Here is a 27,280-nt window from a genome sequence, read left to right as displayed (position 1 = left end):
ACGCCCCAAATCGGAAGTGACGGAAACCAGCTCGCGCGTCGAAGATAGCTCTATGGTTTTCCTCCCGTTCTTGAGTCGGGTAATGGCCGCTGTGTAGTTACAGCGAAGATAAGTCCCGGGAGCCGTGCTTCGGCGTGTCAGGTAGGCCTCATGTTGCATTCAGGGTAGCAAGTTCACTCAAGGGTAGTGAATACTGAGGACGAATTAATAATGTTGCGTCTTTTGTGGGTGGTGGCGGGTTGGCGGCGACAGAAGAACCCAGGAGACGTTGTGCCGTTATTTATGGGTTTCTCCGTCAGTTTCCCTCAGGTTTTCGAGGTACTGCGAGCCAAAAGGTGGGGGGGGGGTTGAGCGAGAACGGGGTGCGCGCGTCTAGCTGAAAACCTGGTTGAGACCCAGAGACCGCGCGGCCTTGCCGTGCGCGTGCGCATATCATCCTCTTCAACCCTTCCCCCATTTCTTCGGCCCGGACCCCAGCGCGCGCCCGACTAAACGCTAAGGCCCGCGCACGCGCGTCTCCTCCTTTCTCAGTTCCCCGCCTATGGCTCCCGAGGCCTCAAGTGGTGCTACTTGGGTCCTCCTTATTGGCTGGGATCGCCACCTTTCTCCTGGGCCTTTAGGGCTTTGGTAAAATAATTGTGATCTGCAGCAAAGTGCATTGGGTAGTTGACCTCCCACGTCGTCTGTAAACTCTTTTTCCCTCGCTTCACGCTACCCGTCGGTTTACGTCTCATTTTTGTTTTTCTGCTCTGTATAGGATGCTTTTCTGTCTCTTGTAACCCCGCGTTCACCTCGGGCGCTTTGGTGTTGCGGGAAAATTTTCTCCGGGGTTGATCTTCTCGGGTCCCCTTGGCAACCCACTCTGTTTTGGAGGAACGGTGCACTGTTGACTAGGAGTTGGTGCCTAGTTACCGGTTCCTAGCGTGGGGAGCGGGCCTTAGCCGATCGATCTAAGCGAGGTCCTACGACTCCCGGGCCGAAAGGGCAGTTAGTTTTCCAGCAGTACAAGTGAAGCCACGTCCTTTCAGCGGCCGATTCAGCCCATTATATCGTGTCAGAAGTGTTGCAGTCGTGATTGGTTGTTGGTGGGGTAAATGGGTGGGAGTGGTGAGTTGAGGTTAGTGACTTTGCCCCAGTTTAAATTAAAGTCCATAAATTGGCGTTCTTTACTTTTAAGATTTATTTCATCAGAATCAAGCTGCAGTACTGGCAACTATTATACATCAGACTATTTTTTAAAGCGTTTCAGAATTGAAAAAAATTAAGACCAGAGTTGAAGGCAAATATGACCTAAACTGATGTAAAAAGATTAGCTACCTCAGACATCTTTTTGCAGCAGAACCTTTTAAATTTGGGGGGGGGGGGGGAGTTAAAAAGCAGAACAATTACTTATTCCTCATGTGAATTCTCTTTCCAAGTGGAGTCTAGTTGGAATGGTTGGGCTGTTGTTTAGACAAGAACCTTTACATAGGAAAAACCACTACAAGTTTATTTGCATTTTTATGTGATCCTAGTCAATTCAGGATAAATAATTTGATGGGAAGGATTGTGTGTAAAATAACTCAAGGTGAATCAATTTAAAGTCTGTCTACTGATGACTTGTAGCATCTTGTTTTAAGGGTACCATGCTTTCAGTGTTACATTGTGGTAAACACTGGAATTCCCCTTAATTCAGGTAGCTAAAATGGTGGCAAAGGAGATTTAGCTAGAGCTGATTCTTTATTTGGAAGAACAGCATTTTAGGACTTGGAGACAGACTTGTAAAAACTTATCAGCTGATAGGCTCAATTCTAACTTAATATATTGACTGACTTATGTGGATAGCTAGTTGTACTAGATGTGTGGTGAGAAGGTTTGTAGAACTGGAGAAGGCTTTTCAGTTCTACATAGAGCTTTGGACTGGGAGTTTACAGAAACATCATTAAAAACTATTAGTTGAACACTAGCTGAATTCTGTGTAATTTACAGTGATTAACAAAGAAGTGGATAGGGAATCAAAATGTCCAACCTGTCTCTCAGTGCTCTGTTTCTAACCCTAGAATACTAGTGCCTGGCATGTAATAGGCACCTTATAAATTCCAAGAAATTCTGAAAGCTTGGAGTTCTCTTCATTTGAAAGATGGAGTTGATGTGTAGCTCATGAGATCATGAGGATTAAATAAGGTGATTTTAAAGTCAGCACAGTTCTTGGCACATGTTTGGTATTTAGATACTCAGTTTGCTATATGTTTATTTCTTTTCCTATAGTTGACTTTTGGAGGGCAGAGATCTTTTACATAGACATGTCTCCATAATACCTAGCACAGTGCTTTGTACACAGACTTGTATTAAAAAAAATTAGCTGAGTTGATGACAGTTTGTACTGCCTCTGCTAGATATGATTAATATAAAATATTAAATAACTTACATTTAATATTAAATGTATTGTGTGTCATTTTACATATGATCATTGAGTTCTTAGTATGGATACTTATATATTTATAGATTGTGCACAAGAATATATATCTAGTCTAACAGCCTACAGTCGTTCTCCCCCTTACTTTGCTATTTCTAGTGTATATTTTCTTGGAACTTCAAAATCATGACAGAGTAGAAATTTGGCAGTTGGTTCTTGTCTGGATATATAGAAATTAAAATTAGCCTTTTAGATTTGTTAACTGAAATGAACCTTGTATCGCTTCCAGCAGTGAATCTCAATAGTATTGGACTTCTAGGTCAGAATAAAGTTTCATAACACACCAATTTAGAAGATTAGTTTTTCTCTGCCTACCTGGGGGAGTTAATATTTTTAAAACTATAAATATGCGTGCACTTTAGAAATCCTTTTCTGATCTGGCCTTTTATTTTTACTACTTTTTACTTCAGTGTGTTTCCTTCAGTCACTAGGTTCCTATTCCTCCTTCCTAGTTTGAACCCCAACTCTCTTAATCTCCCCTGGCAGTAGGGGCATGGGTATTTAGGGAACAGTGTTCTTGGTTTGCCAGTTTGTCTTATCATTCTGTTTTGTATTTCTAATTTTATTGCACTTTTATTGCACTTTATTGGATCAGTTATTTGGTAAGGTTCACAGATTTTCTTATTAATGTGTGTGTTTTTCCTTTAGGCTGGTTTATGAATTCCTTGAGTGTAGGCATGTATCATATCAATCTGTATTCCTTAGTTTAGTTTTTGCTCCCTTAGTGTCTTTTGACTATCCTTTGCATGTAATTGATAATCACTGAATGTTACTCACAAGGCTAACCTTTTCAGTATTGATAACTGCTTAATATTTTGTGCAAAATTTAAATTTATTTGAATAATAGTATTGAATTAGTTTAGAAAGAGTATTGGCTTCCAGTAGATATTTGTTTAATTTACTGGCTGTTCCTCTACTGGAATGTCTGCTATATACATGTATCAAAATGCTTTTAGGCACAAGTCTTTAGGGTTATTGTGATGGCTGTTGTATGAATTGTAAAAAATCATTTTTTTTTTTTTTCTTTTTAAATATATCTTTATTGATTTCAGAGAGAGGAAAGGAGAGGGAGAGAGGGAGATAGAAACATCAATGATGAGAGAGCCATTGATCGAGCCCGCATACCTGGGCATGTGCCCCGACCGGGAATCGAACCCCGATCGCCTGGATGCCAGGTCAACGCTCAACTGCTGAGCCACGCCCAGCTGGGCAAAGAAAATCAGTTTCAAGTGAAGCTGAATTCGCCAAGAGAGAATAAAATAAGTTAGCAGAGCATTAAAATAAACTCATATTTTAGATAAGTTATAAACTATAGCATTAAGACTGCTAACTACATGTATGTGACAAGACGGCATCATTAGCCTCTTTGGAATGCATTTTCTGATAGGATGACAGCATAGATTGTTTCAGAAAGCCCACATTGTTGAAATTAGAATTTAAGTATTTAAATTAAAAAGTAAAGGTGCTCTCAGTTTCATGATACACTGCTGCATTCTGATTAAAACAAAAAAGTTAAGTTCTTAAAGCTTTTATGGTTAAAACTTTATTTCCTAAGTCTGTTTCCCCTTCCCTGTAGTCATTAGTTCCTTTATTAAGAGTTTATTGAAGCGCTGAGTATGAGGCATTGTAAACACTATGTATGTATTTAATTTACTGTAAATCAAACTCATATTTTTTATTTTTTGCCAGGAATTTGAATTTAGCGTTTACTATCTCAGAACATTCTCTCCAGGAAGAATTTTACAGTATCTCAAAGACTTCACTTGATTTCTTGATTCTGCATAAAACCCAAGGTATATAGTACTCATTTTTCTAGTTTTTAGTTTGACTTGAGAAAACATGACTTCTAAACTCATGGTTCAGACTGAATGATTAAAAGTGATGTGGTCTGAAGCTCTTTTTGTTTTTGTTTTGGTGGCTTGTACGAAGTAAGCCATATTTTAAAAGTTAGTTTTAGGAAAAAGATTCTCTTTATCTCTCCTGCTTCTAAATTGTGTGTCTGCTTCTATTTCTATAAACACATTTATTTAAAGACTCAGAACACACAAAGCTATTAAAAAATAAAGCAAGACAAAAATAAATCCTGCTTGTTTAATTGATCTTCCCTTATACATACAAGAGGAGTTCCATAACTTTGCTTTTTCCCCTTCACATTGCTGCTAATGTAATTAAAGTTGATTATTATACTAAATCTTTTATTGTGTTGCATGTGTTACCTCATTTAGTCCTCACTACAATTCTGAGGAGCATACTGTCTATGTATTTCTTTCTTTCTTAGAATAAAGAGCGAGAGAAGACAAAGCTTATATTTGTGTATTTAAGGATAGTTATGTTTTATTTTGAAATAAGTATTTATTGGAAACCTTGAATTGTGTCATTTATGTTTTATGAGGAAGTATGCAGACATTGTCATTACCTCTTCTATATTTCAACTCATCTTAGTACTTTTAAATACAATTTCATAATACTGAGCAAAGTCAAGGTAGGTAAAATAAATGCCTTAAAAAATATTTGGTCATAGGAGAAATGATTTATATGTATGGCAATTGCAGACTGTTAGACGTTTAGTAAGTCACTTTTAGAGAAACAATTACTAATTCTGAGTAATAAGTGGAAATTTGGAAATTATAGCAGAAATAAACTTGGGAGATATAGATGTAAATAAAATTTTGTGAAGAGTAGATCTTACAAATCAGTTAGTAGTGTTAGTGATTCCTGCGGTCTAATTAGATATTGATTACATTAGATACCAAATATTGTTTAGAAAAGTTAGAATACTGTACCCATTTCTCTTTTTCTTCTAGCTTCAGTCTCTTTCTTACAGCATTCTCTCCAGTTTCTTTATCTTTTATTCTTTTTCATCTTCTTACCAGCAAGCTACAAGGTAGACTAGGCATTGTCATATAAGTCCATTTTTTTATTCCACAGTCATGACTATTGAGAGTAGAGCCATGACTCCAGCTCTTCAGAGATTTAGTGGCTTTTATTCTATTAGGAGACTATCCACTATTCCAAACAGTAGTGCATATATGAAGTGGTCAATTTAGTCCCATTTCAAGGCCATAAAGCATTGTGATGACATTCTGGTAGGTTTATTTTTCTTTAGTATTATGCCACTTGTATTTTCTTTGTCTCATGTTCCTTATCTGTAATACTCATATTTTTTATGGGAGAGGTAGGCATTTGTATTGGGCATGGAATAATATCTGACATACTGCCACAGTCTGATGCCATTGCTCTTTCTGACTTCCGCAGCTGCTGCCTTTTGGATTGAGGTATATAGGTGGGGCAGTCCATAGAAATTTTCTGTTGTCTTTACTATATACAATGCCTTTCATGCAAGTAAAAATACAGTTTTTAGTTTGGAATAATTGACTTAGTACTCATTTGAAAATGATAATAATTTCCTTTGAGAAACTTATTTCTTGTAAAATTCAATTTGTATCTGAAAATAAGTTAAATAATGTATAAAACTTTTTCAATTATATTGTGATTTTTTTAACCTGTTTTGGTCTCTCATTTTACTAGGAGTAAAGAAATGGGTCGCTCCAATTCTAGATCACATTCTTCAAGATCAAAGTCTAGATCACAGTCTAGTTCTCGATCAAGATCAAGGTCACACTCTAGAAAGAAGAGATACAGGTGAATTATTGTGCTTTTCTAGTCTTTTAATGATAATCATATCAACTAATATTTATGGAGTGCTTACTATATACAACAACAGTGCTAAATTAATTAATATATTTTATTCTCAAAGAGCCATGTCAAATTGATCTGTTGTTACTCTCATTTTACAGTTAGAAAAATTGAGAATTGTGCAAGTTGTAAGCTAGTAAATGGCAGAGCTTAGATTAGAATCCAGCTAGTCTGACTCTGTATCTCAGATTCTTACTGTTCTATGCACTGTATGGTGAATTTCTTGTATTTATATGTTAAGAGATGAATTAGGTAAGGTAACAGTTATTTGGCAGTAAATAATCTATATGTTATTTCATAGTTTCTTATTATTTCTGACGAAGGTCTCCATACATTTATTCCTTTGTAACTTAATTTGTCTTTCTATAAGTAGTAATACATAGTTAGCATAGAAAGTAGAAACCATAAGTTGAAAATAAAAGTGACCATAATCTCATTAAGAGTTAATGCTAGTTTATTACTTTTTTTTCTGTATTAGTTTTCTAGGCCTAACTTTATATTATGTATGCATTTGGCCAGTGGTATTTCACTGATGAGTGTTCTTCTGTGCCATTAAAAATTGTTTTACACTATCTCTTCAAGTGCTTGAATAAATGTATTATAATTTGTTAATATGTTCTGTTGGATATGTCTTTTTCCCCCCATTTTCTGTGCCTTCATTTCTAAGGCCTTTAATTCTCTCAATATTTACCTTTGAAATGAGACTTTCTTCATTGAAAACAGTAAACTTTTATTTTTGTATACATGAGTTATTTTTTAATGAACATATTTAGCTTTGACAATTGATTTACATGTTATATTCAATCAGGACTATATAGAATGGTAGGAAGGAATAGTTTATTTTTATTGCATTGATATTTATTTCATTTTTAGTTCTAGGTCTCGTTCCAGAACGTATTCAAGATCTCGTAGTAGAGATCGTATTTATTCTAGAGATTATCGGCGAGATTACAGAAATAATAGAGGAATGAGACGACCTTATGGATACAGAGGAAGGGGCAGAGGGTATTATCAAGGTGGAGGAGGTAGATATCATCGAGGTGGCTATAGACCTGTCTGGAACAGAAGACACTCTAGGAGTCCTAGACGAGGTCGTTCACGTTCTAGGAGTCCAAAAAGAAGATCTGTTTCCTCTCAAAGATCCCGAAGCAGATCTCGCCGGTCATATAGATCCTCTAGGTCTCCAAGATCATCTTCTTCTCGTTCTTCATCCCCATATAGCAAATCTCCTGTCTCTAAAAGACGAGGGTCTCAGGAAAAACAAACCAAAAAATCAGAAGGGGAGCCCCAAGAAGAGAGTCCTTTGAAAAATAAGTCACAGGAGGAACCGAAAGATACGTTTGAACATGACCCATCTGAATCTATTGATGAGTTTAATAAATCATCAGCCACATCTGGAGATATTTGGCCTGGCCTTTCAGCTTATGATAATAGTCCTAGATCGCCCCATAGTCCCTCACCGATTGCTACGCCACCTAGTCAGAGTTCATCTTGTTCTGATGCACCCATGCTCAGTACAGTCCACTCTGCAAAAAACACCCCCTCTCAGCATTCACATTCCATTCAGCATAGTCCTGAAAGGTCTGGGTCTGGTTCTGTTGGAAATGGATCTAGTCGATATAGTCCTTCTCAGAATAGTCCAATTCATCACATCCCTTCACGAAGAAGCCCTGCAAAGACAATCACACCACAGAATGCTCCACGAGATGAGGCTAGGGGACGTTCCTCATTTTATCCTGATGGTGGAGATCAGGAAACTGCAAAGACAGGAAAATTCTTAAAAAGGTAAGAACTGAAGTAGAGTATTTAGGTTAAAGTATTAATAGTTTTGCTCTTTGAATTCTGTTTGGATTTATAAGACTTAAATTGCATTATGATGTATATTTAACTATTTTTACCCATGATTTCCTTTATAAGTTAATTCTAGATTGTTTTTACTCACATCTCTAACTTTGGAAGTGAACTGTTTTAATAGAAACCAATTTTATATTCCTACTTTTAATTTGCTCCATTTTTAGTAAGTTCAGAATTAAGAATGTAGACAAGGAAAAATAGAGTAGTGTAAAGCATAGCTGATAATGTAAAAAAAATTTTTAGAGGTTGATTTTGTAACGTTAGAGCATTGAAAGATTATTTCATTCTCTTCAGCGTTATAATGTGACCTACATAAATAATGCAGTTCTATTTCTTGTTCTTGACTTGTATGGTATTAAACAGTTCAGCTGCCATTTTTAAATAAATCTGCCTGACCATAGAAAAGGTATTATTTCTTACTGACTTTAGTGATATTTTAAACATACTTGATTTAAATTCTAATTTCAAGTGTTGCTGATGATCTTAATTGAAACTTGTTTGCTAATGTAGTGTCGACTTCAAATTAAGGAAATAGAGCAAGCATGCTATTTATGGTATACAGTGCTGTACAATCTAGAATTAATTTTCTTATTGAATCTGATATGTAGTTTGTACTTAACATTGCCAGAAATAATTTTCTACAGCAGAGTATATATGAACTACTTTATGATTCAGATAGAGTATTTAATATCAATTATATTAAAGTCCGCTTTTGTGAGTTCTTTTATGTTAGTGGATAAGTAACGATATCTGAAATTTAGTGTTTAATCATAAGTAGGATACTAATAAATATGTTGTTTACTGGTGGTTCTTAGCCTCAGAAATTAAACCTAACCTGTGTTATAGAATCTCTGGAAATTTGAATTTGTTAGTGCAGAATTGTGGTCTATGACAAATAGAACTGGTTTTTGGGAATGGTTTTGCTTTTTAAAACTTCAGGAAGTCTATTACATAAATTTATTTAAAAAATCAGTACATAAGTCTATATGGATGCCTTTACTGTTTTAAAAGTGGAATTTGAAAACACTTTCAGTAGGGTTTTTCCCTCTCATCTTACTGGTCCTGTGGTATTGGGCAGCACATTTAAATATGCAAGTTACACACAGTGAATGCAATCCAGAGTTACCATCCTCTTCTTTGCTTATTCACAGGTTCACAGATGAAGAGTCTAGAGTATTCCTGCTTGATAGGGGTAATACCAGGGATAAAGAGGCTCCAAAGGAAAAAGGATCAGAGAAAGGGAGGGCAGAGGGAGAATGGGAAGATCAGGAAGCTCTAGATTACTTCAGTGATAAAGAGTCTGGAAAACAAAAGTTTAATGATTCAGAAGGGGATGACACAGAGGAGACAGAAGATTATAGACAGTTCAGGAAGTCAGTCCTTGCAGATCAGGGTAAAAATTTTGCTACTACATCTCACCGGAATACTGAGGAGGAAGGAACCAAGTACAAGTCCAAAGTTTCACTGAAAGGCAATAGAGAAAGTGATGGATTTAGAGAAGAAAAAAGTTACAAACTTAAAGAGACTGGATATGTAGTGGAAAGGCCTAGCACTACAAAAGATAAGCACAAGGAAGACGACAAAAATTCTGAGAGAATAACAGTAAAGAAAGAAACTCAGTCACCTGAGCAGGTAAAGTCTGAAAAGCTCAAAGACCTCTTTGATTACAGTCCCCCTCTACACAAGAATCTGGATGCACGAGAAAAGTCTACGTTCAGAGAGGAGAGCCCACTTAGGATTAAAATGATAGCCAGTGATTCTCATCGTCCTGAAGTCAAACTCAAAATGGCCCCTGTTCCTCTTGATGATTCTAACAGGTAATTCCACATTAATAAAATGACTTTTAAAATGTGTGTGGTTAGTTAATATTCCAGTTAATTACTTCATTTTCTGAACATATTTCTCATTTTCATATTCAAACCAATGGTATGTTTTGTTTGTATGTGTGTGTTTGTACCTGTATGTTCCAGACCTGCTTCCTTGACTAAAGACAGGCTACTTGCTAGTACACTTGTCCATTCTGTCAAGAAGGAGCAAGAATTCCGATCCATCTTTGACCACATTAAGTTGCCACAGGCCAGCAAAAGCACTTCAGAGTCATTTATTCAGCACATTGTGTCCTTGGTTCATCATGTTAAAGGTATGTTTAGTATGTTTAGTATTGTGAATTGAATTTCTCCTACAAATAGAAGAAAATGAACAACTATGCTTAATAATTAATGTAGCCCAGAGATAGCAAGTATATAGACACCATTACAAATTTGGAAAAAGGAGTGTTTCATGAAGAGAGATGCCAGTCTTGCTAGAGTGAAGATATTTAATAAAAAGTGATTGAAATGTTAAGAGTTAAAGCATACTCTAAAAATTTATATCATAGTAAAACATGATGTAGATTTTTTAAATCCCAAAAGTTTTTGAAATGTGCCATTATACTGTATTTGGAGTGTAAAATGCTTTCAGATTATCTTCGATTACCTGCATGTGTATGTCTTATAATGTACTCTTGGCATAGATTTATAACAAAGTCAAGCAGCATTGTTACTGAATATTAGTTATCAAGAATTTTTTTCAACTTTTAAAACCTGAAACCAGTGGGAAACAGTATTAATTTCCTACCTTGTTTTTGTGTTACTTAGTTTGTTATAATTCTTAGCTTTTTTACATAAGTAAACCAGAAAAAATTATTAGGATTTTTAAAGGGGAAACAAGTTGAAGAAATTTAAAAGTATATTAGATTAGTAGTGATTACATGAATAATGACTAATTAGGATAATAATGATGAGATTTTTTTCAGGTACTAAAGATGATAAAGATGTTCATTTCAACTAAAGTTATGATGTGCTGTTTTCATCAGTATGTAATTCTAGTTTCAAAATTAATTATTTTCAGAGGTTTAGGGTATGACTTTTTGGGCAGCTAGGTTAAGTTTTGTTTGTTGTGTTTAAAAGGCAGCATACTATGAAATAGGTTTTTACTTGGGAATCTTCATGGCTGTTGGTCTTAAAAGCCATTTTTAAAAAAACTGTCTTTTGACATGAGAACAACTCATTGCAGTAGCTGAAACTTATCACTAGCAATTCTGTATGCACTTGATATTTTAAAACTGAACAATTAATGAATTTCTTTTTTGACTGTAATTAAACATGGTAATAAAAGAGTTTTGTTATTTGGCTGTAACTAGGTTTGTGAACCAGTTTACTACCATATTACTGTGGTACATAAAATAGGAAACATTAACATTTTTATTTTTTCACCTTTTTCCGACCTGTCTCCACATTTTACAATTTATTGCTGAATTTTGAGATCAGATTTTGATAAAATTTTTGCTTTTTCATTTTCTTTTTTTTTTTTTTTTTAAGAACTGTAGTTATGTTTTATTATTGGTATTGTGCAACCGATCTAAACAGCTCTTACTTAATCTAGAGCTGAAAATGCCCAGTGATGTTTTCTTTTTCATTGTAACTAGGTCCTGGAATATGTTTTGAAATGGCAAAATCCATGTTTCAAAGTAAAATAGCTGTTGAAAGATACAGGCAAAGTTGAATCTTCTGTCTTCCTGGCAAAAATGGCATAAAAACTGAGTTGCTAGCTCAAATTCCTGGGTTTCATGGAATTAAGATTGAGGCACTACCCTTGTAGTGGCCGTTTCAAGTTTTAATTGGTTATGAGACATGTGCTGGATATTGGGCGGTAAGTTGACACAGATGTATGTTGACCTGTTAAGCAGATAGCTTGCTTCGTAATGTAACATTTCATGACTTTATTCGTCTTTTGTATTTTCCATTTACAGCATATCTTGAACTAGTTTAAAAATTAGTATTGGTATCACTAATTTAAAAATTGTTAAAAGAAAGACAAGGCATTAATACCAAATGTGCTGTCAGATTTGCCAAGATGCCAGGTTTTTGGAGTAATTATGAATGTTAATTGAAAAAATATTTTCTAATTGAAATAGCAGTGTTAAGTTTTTTCTTAAATCCAATTTTTGTTGTCAGTATAGTTCTTGATGAAATCATTTTATTTTATTAAACCCAGCTCTGTAGTTATTTCAGTATTTTTGTTTTCTGCTAAAGATTACTTGAAGTAACTTCATTTGTTCATATTGTCAAGGTATAAGGATATTCACACATTGTTTTTGTTCTGTTCGAGGAAGTAGTGCATTATTGAAATGGAATTAGACTCTATTTATTGTTTTTGGGTTATATGTAGTACTGACAGGGACCTGTGAGAAACTTTGTATCAGTTTCCCATGAGGTACAAGAGTTATAAAAGGGACAGGGTAGGAGGAACTCTTTGTAACACTTGATTCCTTTCTATTAGGTTTCTTGAGTATTTTTATTTTCTTTTCACCTGCTACATGCCCTCTGTCACAAATGAATATGCCTCTTAAAGTAAAGATAACTAAATGGGCAGTATTTCTCCTAAATCAACAGAGCAATACTTCAAATCTCCTGCGATGACCCTAAACGAGAGGTTCACTTCGTATCAGAAAGCCACTGAAGAACATAGTACCCGGCAAAAGAGCCCTGAAATACATAGGTATGTGTACTATTGGATAGGCATATAAAAGTGCTATTTTGATATGAAGACAGTGTTTAAACAAGACTATATTGGAACTGTGTTGTCATTATACAAATGAACTTTGGTTTTATTTCTGATTTATCCTTGAATAAATATATTTCCAGTCTTGAAAAGGTTGCAATTTATTGTTTGTTCTTAATTTTCAGTTTATTTGGTTTAAACTGGCTTGTTAGAATTTAAAATACTCTTTTTATCACTCCCCAGTATGGAATTAAAATAGTTAATCACATTTGTTTTTTGGGAGGGGTTCGAATGCCTAAAGTAACCCTTTAATTTAATTTAATTCCAGTAAGTTTGTAAAATAAAAATGCTTGGTGGAGAGGCAGAACTGTTTTCCACGAAAAGACCATGAATGTTGGAGTCAGATAAGTATAAGTATGTTCAAATTCTGGCTCTGTCACTTCATTGCTTTGTGATGAACAAGTTATTTAATCTCTGAACATCAGTTTTTTCCATCTTATAAATACAAAATAAAAATAACAATGCCTATTTTGTAGGGTGGTGGCAACAATTAGTGTTATTGATTATTATAACTTAGTATTTACTGTTACATAGTAGGTGTGGTTTTGGTGGTGACTACTGAAAAAGCACTGGGAAGTTGCAACTGACACTAGCTTAAAAAGGCAAGGAGAGATGCAGAATAAAACAAGATCCACTGAATATTTAAAAATATTCGGGACACTTACGAATAAATAATCCTATTGATGTTTTCATTGAGGATGTTAATTATATTTGTATCGTTGTATGAAGATCTACATTTAAAATGATAATATTTAATCAAAACAGGTTTTTCTTTTTTGATTTAAAATAAGTGTTTTAAAAGGGTAGACTTCAATTATATATAAAAATAATCTGGTTGAAACCTTTTAATTGACTTAACAGAAGTAGTTTTATTTCTTAATTGTCAGTAATGAAGTTAATAACTTTACTAATCGATCGAGATAGAAATAACTGTCTAGTATTTTCTTAACAGAAATGAAAAATTCTGAGGGTTGTTTGGAACCATTAAGTTAATGTGACTACAAATAGACTTTATCTTACTTTTAAGGAGAATTGACATCTCTCCAAGTGCCCTGAGGAAGCATACCCGTTTAGCAGGGGAGGAGAGAGTTTTTAAAGAAGAAATTCAAAAGGTATGTTTTGAAGGGACATTTTTTTTTATGTTACGTTTAGCTTTGTTAATGATATTGTACGGAGCATAGTTTGTCCAGGCAAAATGTTTACAAATACCTTCTATTTTTAACTTGTAAATATACTATACACACATAGTGTTCCTTCCTAGAAAAAATTAAACTGACTTATACCATGTATCTAAGTCAAGAGTAATTTTTTTTGGAGAATTTTTCAAGTTTGAGCCAAACTGTTGACAGATGCCAGAGAGCAAGGTCTCAAATGCTCCCTAAGTCAAGAGTAATAAAATAAAATAAAAAATGCTAGTGAAAGGAAGAAATTCCAAGAAAAGAGTAAAGAATCAATGGGCAGACGGGGAATTTTTAAAGTAATGATACAGATTATATTAGGGTTTCTAAAAAGTTTTGTGGTGAAATGGATGAGCTGGAATAAATATTTCTTGATTTATGTGTGCCTAAATTAATAGCTCAAGGTTATTCGCGGAAGTAATCCCAATGCTGCTTAGCATTTTTGATCTGGACTGAGAAGCATTATAAGAACAGATTTACAAATTAATGTTTGAAACAAAAACTTTATGTCACTATTAAATATTTGTGGATTTGGGGGGATGAATGTTTTTAAACTTGAGAGAGGAGCCTGTGAATAACTGGCTTGGTGGGGCTCTGTGATAATGGAATTCAGTTATTATGGGGGGGGGTTCTGATATATTCTGATAATTCTCAAGTTGACATTTTCTATGTAGGCCAGTCATGTGACAGGCCATAAAAGTCTAGTAGAAGTGTGAGGGGAAAAGTAGAAAGGGAGCAACTGTTGCAATGAAAAGGTTAGGTGACTTGGAAGTACTGCTTTGTTGAAATCCTGGCTGTCACCAAATACTATCTCTGATATTTGGAAAACATTTAGCTTCTTGGACGTTGGTTTTCCACTCAGAAAATTGAGAATACATCTGTTTTGGAGAGTTGTTGAAATATGGGGCTATTATGGAAACATTGGCACTTTTATTACCAGAAGCTTTTAACAGTTGTGTACAAATTTTTAAATATAACTTACTAGATATGGAATTTAGAGATTAGAAAGAAAATGGTTTCTTTGCATGGGGTACATTGATCTTGGAAAAGCCAATTCTGAGAAGTGAATACTAATTTTGGTTTTTACTTTCAATACCTTGGATTCAGTGTATTGGTTTTGTTTTGCCAACAATTTAGTCTACCCTTTCGCTGTGACACTGAGTATTTTGCTTCTCTAGTTATTCAGACCAGATTTTGATCTGGAGGAGAAAAAATAGTGATTACTGATTGATGGACAAGAGGATATGATATTGCTTTTTATCTTTCATCTTCCTGTCTGAATGAATAAATACATATGTATTAATGTGTAATATACATATAGTTCAGAGTTGACAAACTATTTTCACTTTCCTTAGCTTGGTCCTTGTGCGCTTAGTAATACCTAGGTGAATAGGGAGGTTTTGCTTTTGATTAGGTTTTTCTTGGTTAGCCTGGGAGCAAATAGGTGAGTAGTTTGATATTTCTTGGAGATATATTTATACTTTCAGGTATATGAATGCTTATGAATATTCTAGCTAGACTTCCCAGTACTACTTATTGTTGAATACTAGCAAGGATGTCCACATTATTAGCATCTTACTGATGTGTAATTTTTCTTCATTCCTAGATTCCTCTTTCCATCTTCCTAAATTATATAGTATTTGAAAAAGCAATGGAACAAGAAGGAGGTGAATTGTGACCCAGTTAAACTAATGTCCGTTGCAATACCTGAAATGAGAAAGGGCAGTATATGGCCCAAAATACTGAGTACAGGATTGGGAATAATGTCTTTTTTGGCTTTGTTTCTACCCTTGTTTAACTTCAATTGGTTTTATTAATCATATTCCAGTTGCATGTTATGGAAATTACAGAATTCTTTAAGTGGTTTTTATTGGGTTGGTCAACTTCTTTGGAAAGAGCTTGATGATAATGAGGTTTAAGTAATTAGAACCGTTATTTTAGGATGCCTTAACTTTATAGGCAGATGGCTACACCACAACTATAGATTATAACCTTTGCCAGTGTTCAACTATTTTTAAAACAATGCTATTTGGAATGATGAGGGATGATAATTAATGAGGATTGCTGAATGGAAAAATAATTATATCATTTTATTGTACAAAAATTTGTGTATTGCTTTGCGCAAAAACTTAGGTTATTTTCAAGCTAATTAGACAACCAACTACATTTTAAAACAAAAACTTAAGTATGGAAGTAGTTTGTGATCCATTTTTTTCTGTTCCTAAAATGTCACTTTAGAAACTGGCACAAAATTTGGCTATATATTTATTTATTTATTTATTTATTTGTTTAATTTTTCTTTACCTCCCTTGAAATTTATTTTATATCTGTCTTTTATAGGGAGATAAAAAATTAAGGTGTGATTCTGCTGATCTTCGGCATGACATTGATCGTCGGAGAAAAGAAAGAAGTAAAGAACGGGGGGATTCCAAGGGCTCCAGGGAATCCAGTGGGTCAAGAAAGCAGGAAAAAACTCCAAAAGATTACAAGGAATACAAATCTTACAAAGATGACAGGTAATTGTTGTAACTGTCTGAATTAGGTTTTAGCTTCTAATTAGCCTTTAATAATTGTCAGCTTAATTGCTTTCAATTTTGACTGTGTAATCGAATGTTTAAATTTAAACAATTAAAATTATTTGTTTTACAGCAAAAATGTATTTGTCTTTTACTCGGCTTATGGTGGATGAGGACAAAAACTTTGGAATAGCAAGCTAACACTGAAAAAAAAAATGACAAATTAATGTGTCCTATTATCCAGGCTACATCAGGAGGTTGGACTTCAATGCAGTGCATTTCTAGAAACAGTTTGTGTAAGAACTTTGGTTCGTTATGCTTGATTCCGCACTTTTTCAACTCATAACACCCAGAGTACAAGAATTTTAAACTGATACCTAGTGGTTTAACATGGGAGAGATGGGGGGAGGAAGAACTAGTTTTTATGAAATAGCAATGCCTATTAGTCTTTCAAAGTAGTGTTTCCATGGATACTGTTAGCAGTGGTAAGAGTTACTGCAGGTATGGCCTTTTCGGGTGTTGCATTAGAATCATGTAATACTGATCACCATAGAGTCAAAATAAATAATAGGAATACTAAGTATTATAGATAATTGTTTTTTTTTTATTTTTTACTTTTGGTATTCATTAGGTAAATGGTGGATTTTACTTGTGTTTTTTTATTGTAATGTCATATGTTTTTTATTTCTATAATGGAGTTATGGCCCAAACCATACCAACTGTTCTCACCCATGGTATATAAACTGCAGTCATTTTGAAACTTGGCCTTTTAAGAACATTCTTACCTTTTCCTACTCTTCTTTTTCTTTCCTTAAATTAACAAAAAAATAATTTAAAACTATAGAAGAACTGAACCTCATACTTGAAGTTTTCCAGACTGCTCGTTTCTAACTGGCAGGCCATAGCATGTTTTTCAGTAGTGATGTAAAACACTGAAGGAGAACGGAAACAATGTCCAAGTTTAACACCCAATCACTTTAGTTATGTAATCTTTGTAATAGGGGATAGTTTTTTGACTTGAAAAATATCCCTCTTATTATAAGATTCAACAGGGTCTTCATCTTTTTTAAAAGATAGCACATATATATTTTTTGTTTTCTTTATTTTGCAGTAAACATAAAAGTAGAGAGCAAGATCATTCTCGATCTTCATCCTCTTCAGCATCACCTTCTTCTCCCAGTTCTCGAGAAGAAAAGGAGAGTAAGAAGGAAAGAGAAGAAGAATTTAAAACTCACCATGAACTGAAAGAATATTCAGGCTTTGCAGGAGTTAGTCGACCACGAGGAACCTTTGTAAGTAATATTATCTTTGGTCATGTGATAGGAGTTTTCCTTAGAAGACTGTATGTAAGGAAAGTTAAGTTAACATGATTTGGACTTTGTCTGTTATGTGAGTCATTAGTCCTACAGTTAGAATTAGTCTTGAAAAATGAAATGGTATTTAAAGTATTTTCATTAAGAAATGCCATTTAGAGGAAGGAAGGAAGGAATGGAGTGGGATGTTTTCTTTGTACATGGAGTAATAAATGTTTTTGCCTTATTAAAAATAAATGTCATTTTGAGATCTAGAAGCATCTATATAAGCCAGATACATTTCTTAACTTTAGAATCAATAACTATACATAGTGCTTAAAGGCCCAAGAGTCAAGGAAAGTTATGGATTGAGATCATTTTTTTAAATCACTTAGTTTCGGAAAGCGATCTAAAAACATTTTTTAAAAGCCATATGTTCATCTCTGTATTACAACATTTTTATTTTTCCCTGTTTTCTTTAAATCCTTATTTATGTGTATCCGTTATAGAAATATTAACTTTTCTTTTTATTCTACGTAGCATACATATTACCCTCATGTTTTAATAAGTTTGTTTTAATTATTTAATGACATCATAGTAGTGCGGTTTCTTCTTGACTTTAATTTTTCGATTCAGATTCCTACCTCGATCGAGTTCCAGTTGGTTATCGTAGAGTTCATTGATTAGATCATTTGGGGAAGAGAGAGTATTGTTTATGTAGTGATAGGTATAGTTGGGGCTCCTATGATAATTCAGAGGAATTAGACAACTCTTTTGGCTAGTCGAAGGGAAAAGAACCAACTTGATTATTTTAAAATACTAGTTCAGGCCATGAAAGTGTAGTATTCTAACACTTAGTTTTTGTGCATTTCTTCTTAACCCACTCACTTTCAGAAGGCAGAGTTTTTTGCCTATGATATAAAATGGCCATCCTTTCCATCCTCAGTGGCTATGAATTGGGATTTAGGAAGGAAATTAGGGAATGTGTTTTTCGTTACTGCAGTAAAATTAGAGTTTGCATGTAACTTAAATACCTTTGATTGCATTACTAAACAACTTTGTTAATGTTAATCAGTTTCGAATTAGAGGCAGAGGAAGAGCCAGAGGAGTTTTTGCTGGGACAAATACTGGTCCAAACAACTCAAATACTACTTTTCAAAAGAGACCGAAGGAAGAGGAATGGGATCCAGAATATACCCCAAAGAGCAAGAAGTACTTCTTGGTGGGTGTTAGAAATCTGTGTTTATTTGGTTTGCATTAATTTTCAAAGTATACTGGGTGCACACATTTGAATACAGATATTCACTACTGTGATAAGATTTCACCATAATGTGGGAACTCTTAAAAAGTTCATTACCCAGATAATTTTAAGTTCTGAAAATGCGGATTCCTTTAGTCCTGTCTGTACTTTATTGACATCACATATGGGCTGATCAGGATATCTAAAAATATACCTGATTTGATAGCCACATTCAGAGAATGTTAATATGTTTTATCTGTCTAAAAGACAGCGGCACTTGTAGAAACTTCTCATTAAGATTTACCATCTCCCATCACAGCCAGTTGCTTAAATGAAAGATGAGAAGACTTCCGTGTAATTAAGGACTTCAGGGGCTGGTTAACTCATTGGAATAAGAGGAGGGTGAAAAATTCCATGGAGAGGTTGCTAGATACTCATTTGGTGCTTCCTTGTGATGCTTCTCTCTCGAAGTTTGCTAAGGGGTGAAACGAGGGGCTGTGGGTCATGAAAGCTTCTCTAGGTAGTAGTCATGGAAATTTTCTGCAGTTCGGCATGGTATGGAGGAAAAGGGTCTGTCCTGCATTTTATAGACACAGACTTAAGGAAACACTGAAACTATTACCAGAAGTATTCATTTTTGTCATAGCTTCTCAGGGAAGTCATGTTTTATAGATTAGTTATGAAAACCTAATTGCTTTGTTAAAGCAAGTAGGAAAATAGTACTGGATTTACAGAATTGTATCTTTCGCTTGACTTTTATGAATGCACTATTTGAATAAACCTGAATGAATGTCCACGGTACATCTGCTAAGTTAGAGGATAGAGCTGTATTCTAAAGTACATTGATATTTTGTTTGGAGATTGGGCAATATAATTGTTTTAGAAATTAGTTCCCATTTGCTTCTTTTTTGGGTACACTAATGACCAAGAGTCCAAAAATGTTAAATTTTTACACAGTGCATTATACATGATGTTTGCTCAACATACCCTCCTATGGGGAGAAATTTATGTTTGAGTTGTATGAATTGGCAATCTGGAAAGTGAAAGGCATTTTAGTCAGTTATAGATAGTATGGAACAATTTAAAAGATCCATCTCTTTTTTGATTTAAGATTTTATGTATTAACAGACTGCTATTTATGCTAGGTCTGAAGGATGAGAAGAGAAATATTCCAATTTTTGACTTAGAAACTAGTAATGGAGAAGCAAGCATTCTAAATATGTATTATAGATTTTCCCCAAAGGAGGAAATGATGGATTATTGCAAAGGAAAGAGTGATTAAGAGAAACTTTGTAAAGGACCTTGGCTTGAATCTTGAACTTAATGATGGTCAGGTGTACTGTAGATAGCAGAGGTACTGAAACATCCTGATACAGGGAATTCCAGAACTCAGATGGCTAGATGATTGGTATAAGTTTGGGAAGATTAAGCAAAAGCAAGAGCTAAGTTGTGGAAGGCCATAATACTTTGGTAAGTTTGGATTTTAAGCAAGCAGTTTTAGAAGAATCATGGTTGTGAGCAGATACATCTGAGTGATAGTGAGCTAAGGGGCTAGATATGAGAAAAGTTAAAGTGAAAAAAGAAAGTGACCATGAGGACTTAATTCAGGGACCCGCTAGTTGGATATTGGTACTGAGAAGAAGAAATTCTCTAAAATATAGGGGATACAAGGGAAAGAAACTCGTTTGAGGATATTAAGTTCTGTTCATGAAATGCCCGGGAGAAATCAAGTAGAGATGTGCAATGGATAGTTGCAAATAGAGATCTAGAAAGAGAAAAATACCTAGGAACTGTCATTTTACAGGTCACAACTAAACTCATTATAAGATCTCTCAGTGAGAAGGGAGAGATTGAAAGGCCAATCTTTGAAAGTTGGGGTAAGGAATGAGTGATGGTAAAAATGCTAGAGAATAATAGATCAAATGTGAAAGATCAAAAAGGGAAATGAGAGGTAAATTAGTAGATTTTGAAAACTACTTGTAACATTGTACAAATATTTAATTTAGGCCAGACCTTTATTTTTCTATGGCATTATTTCATAACCTTGGTATCAAATTGGGACATAATCATTTTAGGTTGGCCTGAAATTAGACAGCAGTTTGACTAATCAAGAAGAATGTGTTATTTTAAGAAGTAGTGGTAACATTTTATATGTTGCTGTTCTGGGTTATATTTAAAATTTTTAATTTCTATATTAAGCATACATGTGCATTTGGCACAGACTGATGTTCACTAGAAGTAAAAACTACATTTTTTTCTTATAAATCAATTCCCAAAGTTAAGTATTTTGCTTCTTTATTAAAAAAATATTTTACTGATTTTAGAGGGAGAGGAAGGGAGAGGGAAGGAGAGAGAGAGAAACATTGATGTGAGAGAGAAACATTGACTGGTTGTGTGCCCACCCCTCCCCCCCCCCAATATACACTGGTGACCTTTTGGTGCATGGGAAGATGGTTAACCAACTGAGCCACACCTGCCAGGGCTTATTTTGGTTCTTAATTAATGAGCCATTGAAGGGACAACTGGTTTTTACATGGATATTTAAATTTAAAAGATTTTGCATCTTCTGTAAAGATAACTTGACTTTTCAGACAGCTAGCATTGAGAATAGAAATATAAACAAAAATTAATTCAGAAGAAATGAGGTTGAAAACTATAGCTATTCCCCTTGGTTCTTTCAAAATAATATACCAGCATGGAAGGTTTGTCCATATTAATGAAACATAATACTTAGTAATATTGGTAATGAGAATATGTACTACGCTGGCATAATTCTGTGTTTTACATATATTATTTCATGCTTATAAAATCCTTTTGAGGTAGGGCCATTATTTTACTTTTACATATGAAAAACATTTAGGTATAGAAATTGAGCAGCATGGCCAAAGTTTAAATTACATGGCTAGTAGAAGTGGCGTCAGAATTTGAACCCCATGAGCCTGGGTTCTGCAAGCATGGTATCATCCTTCCAGTACTGAGTAATAGTAACTTTTTTGCATTATTTTCCGAAATTTCCCATCTTAAAACTGATTTATACAAATATGGTAATATTTTCAATAATAAGTACTCCAGGAGATAGAATCTGAAATTCTGTGGAGGGACCAGTATATGAAGTTGGAGCAAGTGGAAAAGTGCTAGATTGGGCAATTTTTCAGTGGCAAGTTGAGGTATCCTGAGGAAGAGAAAACCCCTGGTGGGAAAAAGGGTGTTCAAGATTGGAGTTTAAATAAATTTAACCCTTTGAATCTTGATTGTTCTATGGAGAATAGATAAGGAGATCGGAAGATCTTGGTTGTAATATGGCTTCCTTTTATATTTTTGGTTGTGTATTGTACATATCTGACTTCTCTGGCCCTTTATCATTTGTGAAATAATTTTTAAAAGTTGTAATAAGATTAAATTGTGGGTGTTAGAACTTGAGGATTAAGAGTATGCTTAGCATTAAAATGTTACTTAACCTCTGAAGTACACAGCATAATGTTCTAGCCAGTTTATTTTGCTTTTTTACCCAGTTTCAGATGATTATAAATTTAAAAGTACTGGTTAGTTTAACCTCATGTCTAGCTTTCCCACTGCTTTTTCTGTTTTCTACTCTTAGCTGCCTTGTATGTATGGTAATGATTCACCAAGATTCCTGGGAAATGTATTCTGTGGGTATGTGATATAAGGGGTAGTAGAAAGGATTACTGCTGTGGCCTTGGGCAAGTTACTCAATTTCTCTGTGCCTCAACTTTTTCATATCTAAAGTGGGATTAGTAACTATTTTATGGCTTTGTTGTGAGGATTAGATGAGTAAATACAAGGAAAGTGCTCAGAGCAGTGCCTTCCCTTAGTAAACACTATAATACATTATTATCACAGTTGATTGAGTCCTTTCTTGTCACACACTGGGCTGGACACTTTTTACAGATCATCTGTGTTTCCTCAAGGCTCTCTCTTTGTTAAAATGAGGAAATAAGGCCACACAGTTTCTGTTAAGATATAAATCTATGCCTCTGACCGTAAAACCTGTTTGCTGCTTCCCACAAATTTATGTAAATACCACAAACAGAAAACCACAAACTCTGGAGTTGGGTGTGCTGATACCAAAAGGTAGCCTGAAATTATGTAATTGCGTGGGCATTATTTTTAGTGGCAGACTATTTTAAAATAGTTTATTTCCAGTTTACAATTAAAATTTATGACACAAATTTACATTTTGATAGCTGTTAAATTTGTTCTTTATGGAGTCTTGCACACCTCTAGCTAGTGATGTTTCATTGTTTTGGTAAAGATTATTAGAAATTGGTAAGTGCTTTTTTATATAGTCTGTTAATTATATGTGTAGTTGAGCTTTTTAAGTCACATGGGAGGGTGTTCTGTATTACATGAATGCACAGAGGTACATTCTGTTTTGAAAAAGTGCTCATATCACATAATTGAAAAAAGTTTTAGTGACTTGGGCAGTTGATCAATACCAGTAACCCATAGGTTATGCAACATTGTACTTATGCCTGTTGTCTCATACAGGGGCATCATTTTGCCTTATTCCTATTTGTGTAGGTGGGCAGCAGTTAATTAAATTACATTACAGGAGAACTTTGGTTTTTTGTTTTGTATTTTGGGATGTAATATTCATCTACTTGTCCACAAAGTCAAGTACTTTTCAGTTTTGCAGATTGTTTTGATTAATGGGATAATTTGTAATTAGAGAAACATCTCTATTTGGATACAGTTAATGAAAAATTAAGGTTGGAATGTAATAGCTACAGTACTTTAGATTGGTGAAGAAGTAAGTTGAGGTATTTCTCTAGGGACCATGCCATCATGCTTTGAGATGTGAAATTACTTAGCACAGAAGATTGATGTGTAATATCCATAGATTTAGATTTAAATCTCAGTAGGATTTTAAAATCTGTTACTATATGTAAGGTATAATCCATACCACTTGTTTTATTTAATGTTGTTGATCATATTATAATGATGTTTTTATGATTTTGTCACATCTTTATGACTAAGGTAAAAATTTTTTGGAAAAATGGTGGTTTTATCTCATTTACATCAGTATAATTAGTAACAAGTCGACTGAGATTAAAATAATAATGATGGGAAGGGGAAAAGTAAAAAATCTGAAACTTGGCAGTAATTTAGCAGTTGAGATTCTCCAAAAAATTGGGCAGCTCTCAATGCTTTGGTTACTGGCAGTAAAATGTAATTATTTGTTTCAACTATTTTTGTTGAAAAGTGTTTTAGAACATTACTGATCTCATTAACAAAATCTTCAGAAAATTTATACCATCACTTATGAATTGGGGATATAATAATTTTCTTTACAAGAAAGACATTTCACTGATGATTGTTTTTAACCTTTCTGTAGCACGATGACAGAGATGATGGTGTGGATTATTGGGCCAAAAGAGGAAGAGGTCGTGGGACTTTTCAACGTGGCAGAGGGCGCTTTAACTTCAAAAAGTCAGGTAGCAGTCCAAAATGGACTCATGACAAATACCAAGGGGATGGGATTGTTGAAGATGAAGAAGAGAACATGGAAAATAATGAAGAAAAGAAGGACAGACGCAAAGAAGAAAAGGTAGAAAATTTCAAGTTGTTAGTGATTGTAACAGATTTACTTGGGTGTGGTGGGCCAGTTAATTTTTAGGAACAATGATTTTTATGGACCATTTTCATATTCTACATCTTTGCTAATCTTTATGTTTCTCTCTTTTCAGGAATAGTAAATCTGAAGTGAGATTGCAACAGAGAGCAGAACTTGCACCCACCATTTTTTTTTACCTGATTTTTGTTTTCAAATAAGAATGTAAGCATTTTACTTAAATTTTACTGTTTGCAAGTAGTCTATAGAAATTTTGTTTTAAGTCTTCAAATATCTTGAAAAATAGTAGACTGTATGTTGAAAATTGTACTGAAATAAAGTAGAAAATTGTTAACGTACCCTATTTGTAACTATCAACTTTTAAAAAGAATACTTTTACTGTTTTTGTTACATGCATTGTAATTCTGCTTTGTCTATAAGATATGGTAAAGTGCAACTCTGTGAAAGTTCTGATTCTCTTCCTTCCCTGTTTGTTAATGTTTATTCTGAAGTAAACGTTAGCTCTACATACAGATTTCTGAACAGAAGTTGTTTATAGAGACCACACTAATTATTTTAACTGTATACATCTGTTTTAACATTTTCCTTAATTCAAACACACTACATTGTAGGGTGACTAATTTTTGAAGTGTACCACAGAAAAAGTTGTTACTTTGGTAAACTAAGCTAATTTAACACTTCAGCAAATGTTTAAGAAGAAAAAAAGCTTTGCCAAGAACTAAGAAATACAAGCTAGTAAAAGTTAGATTGCAAAGTATGAGGTTTTTTTTTTTCTTTACTGAAAGCAAGCCGTGGCCTATACAAACCACTCTTAGGAGCCTTTACTATTTGGATTCAAAATTCAGTATTCTCTTTCTATTTTTATTGGAAAGTTTGAGTCATGGTCTTAGATAGCAGCTATTCTTTGAGAGAGGAAACTGATTTGTAATAATACTGCAAATAAAAACCCCATTCCTACCAAACATCTTATTTTTACAAAACCTGTAATCCTGATGAGTTGGTATGGAAGAGGATTATCCTGCAGAATAACTTGATACATTAAAAAGATGTATCTGATTTTATATCTTACATATTTATTTGAGCCTTTGGACAGCTGAAATATTAGTTTGTAGTCTATCCATAAGAAAAAATAGGCAAACAACATACTGTTCATAAGTAGTATGTTAAGTAACTTGTTTTTCAAATGTCAACAATAAAAAGTTTTGAGAGGAAGTTCGTTGCAGCATTGATCTAACTTGTTTTTTACTTTTTCCCCTGTTTCAGTTGCAGTTTGTAAAATGGCCTTTTCTTTTTCTTCCCTAGGGTTCTATTTTTTTGGTAGATAATCTTGAAAATGTGAATTACCTTTATGCTTATGCTGATTGCTCTTAAAGGAATGAAAATCCGAAATAGTAAATTTTAATGTTAAGTATGTCTGCTTCATGAGCATATATAAAAGTAGTCAAATTTCATTAATTCAGCATTTGAATTAGTTGTATATGTTTGCATTAAAAGGAGATACTGCTTATCTGATGTAATCTTTTAAAGATCTTAAGTGTATTGCCCTTTCATTCAAATTTGATTATTTGCAATTCTAGCACCTTGATTGCAGCCAGGGTAATTTGAATTTGCTGCGAACGATTGGGATGGGGAAAACCAAACTTCAATATGCGATGTTTATGGCCCTAAGATCTTTAGTATTGCATGATTTCCCCTGTTAATTTTGTCTTTCTGAAATTGTTACAGCAGAGGAATTACTGTCAAAGCAAGTGTGTGTGTTGGATTGATCAGGACATAACTAATATTCTTCCAGTTAGAATAATTACATGCTAAAGCAATGTGGATTTGATCTCCAACACAGGAGAATTTTTACAACCATTTTATTTTATACAAATAAATTTAGCTTTTATTTTAACAGTTATTTTGTTAAATACTAAATCTCTATGCATGACTTTAAATGTGCAGTTTTTCTTTTGCACTTAAGACAATAGGAAAAAGGGAATTTGCTTAGAAATTATTTAATAGGGAGTGGGAATAAAGCTACCTAAGTCCTATCAGTCCTATCAGCAGGTTATATTTTAAGTGCAGGTGCATTGCTTTAACCAGATATGTATAGGATTCCGTTCCTTTATTCTCTTAAAATTGAGGAAAGAGCATGCTACCATAATATAGTAGGAAGGATGATTGTGGCTGTTGTCTTTTTCAGAGCCAAGCATATAAAAAGTAGTCTGTGTATTTTTTTTTAATTGATTTAGAGAGAGGAAGGAGGGATAGAGAGAAACATCGATGTGAGAAACATCGATTGGTTGCCTTCTGCATGTGCCCTGACCGGGGATCGAACCCGTAGTTCTTTGGTGTACCCGACAACGCTCCAACCAGCTGAGCCACATCGGCCAGGGCTGTGTGTATTTTTTTAAACCACATTTTAATTCTACACTTCTTGACATTTATAAAAGTCAGTGGTGTCTCTTGGTAAGGATATTTGTTTACAAGTGCCAGAAAATAATAACTCTTGATACCTGCATTAACAGATTTCCTTTTGCCTAGAGAAGGAAAATATAAGTGAACCAAAGGGTATTTCCAGAACAGATAGCTGTTTAAGAAGGCCATGACTCAGTCTTTAGGTGTGTATACCTTTCAACATCTTAGAATTTTAATATAAAAAGCAAAATGTTTTTTTCCAATTACAGCCTACTTGAAGGAATTACTATTGTTCCCTTTGTCACATCAAGTGTTGGGAATTATAATTTGAGACAAAATATTACCCAATAAGAATGAATGTAGATGGCTCAACAGTTCTAACTCAGTGTGATGTATAATGCAACAGGGACCCTTGTAAATTGTCATATGCCAATAAAAATGTCATAAGTGGTAA

General features: G+C 34.2%; 1 protein-coding gene across 5 annotated transcripts; it reads left to right on the top strand.

Moving 5' to 3' along the window:
- Nucleotides 1–27,280, top strand: BCLAF1 (BCL2 associated transcription factor 1). Of its 5 annotated transcripts, none has more exons than XM_081140532.1 (13): nucleotides 1–141; nucleotides 4,145–4,248; nucleotides 5,984–6,097; nucleotides 7,025–7,936; nucleotides 9,157–9,822; nucleotides 9,976–10,145; nucleotides 12,439–12,544; nucleotides 13,635–13,719; nucleotides 16,126–16,301; nucleotides 17,413–17,593; nucleotides 18,669–18,815; nucleotides 24,190–24,402; nucleotides 24,542–27,280. In XM_081140532.1, the coding sequence occupies exons 3-13, from the start codon at nucleotides 5,994–5,996 to the stop codon at nucleotides 24,545–24,547; spliced, it is 2,766 nt and encodes a 921-aa protein (XP_080996658.1). In that variant the 5' UTR covers nucleotides 1–141; nucleotides 4,145–4,248; nucleotides 5,984–5,993; the 3' UTR covers nucleotides 24,548–27,280. The 5 variants fall into 5 exon arrangements, with proteins under 5 accessions (XP_080996658.1, XP_080996659.1, XP_080996661.1 ...); XM_081140533.1 differs by having other exon boundaries at nucleotides 8–141; nucleotides 7,031–7,936; XM_081140535.1 differs by lacking the exon at nucleotides 18,669–18,815 and having other exon boundaries at nucleotides 8–141; nucleotides 7,031–7,936.

Source organism: Miniopterus schreibersii (assembly GCF_964146895.1).
Source record: "Miniopterus schreibersii genome assembly, chromosome: 6".
Lineage (NCBI taxonomy): Eukaryota > Metazoa > Chordata > Mammalia > Chiroptera > Miniopteridae > Miniopterus > Miniopterus schreibersii.
Note: the sequence above shows the minus strand (reverse complement) of the source record. Positions and strands in the feature narration are given on the sequence as shown.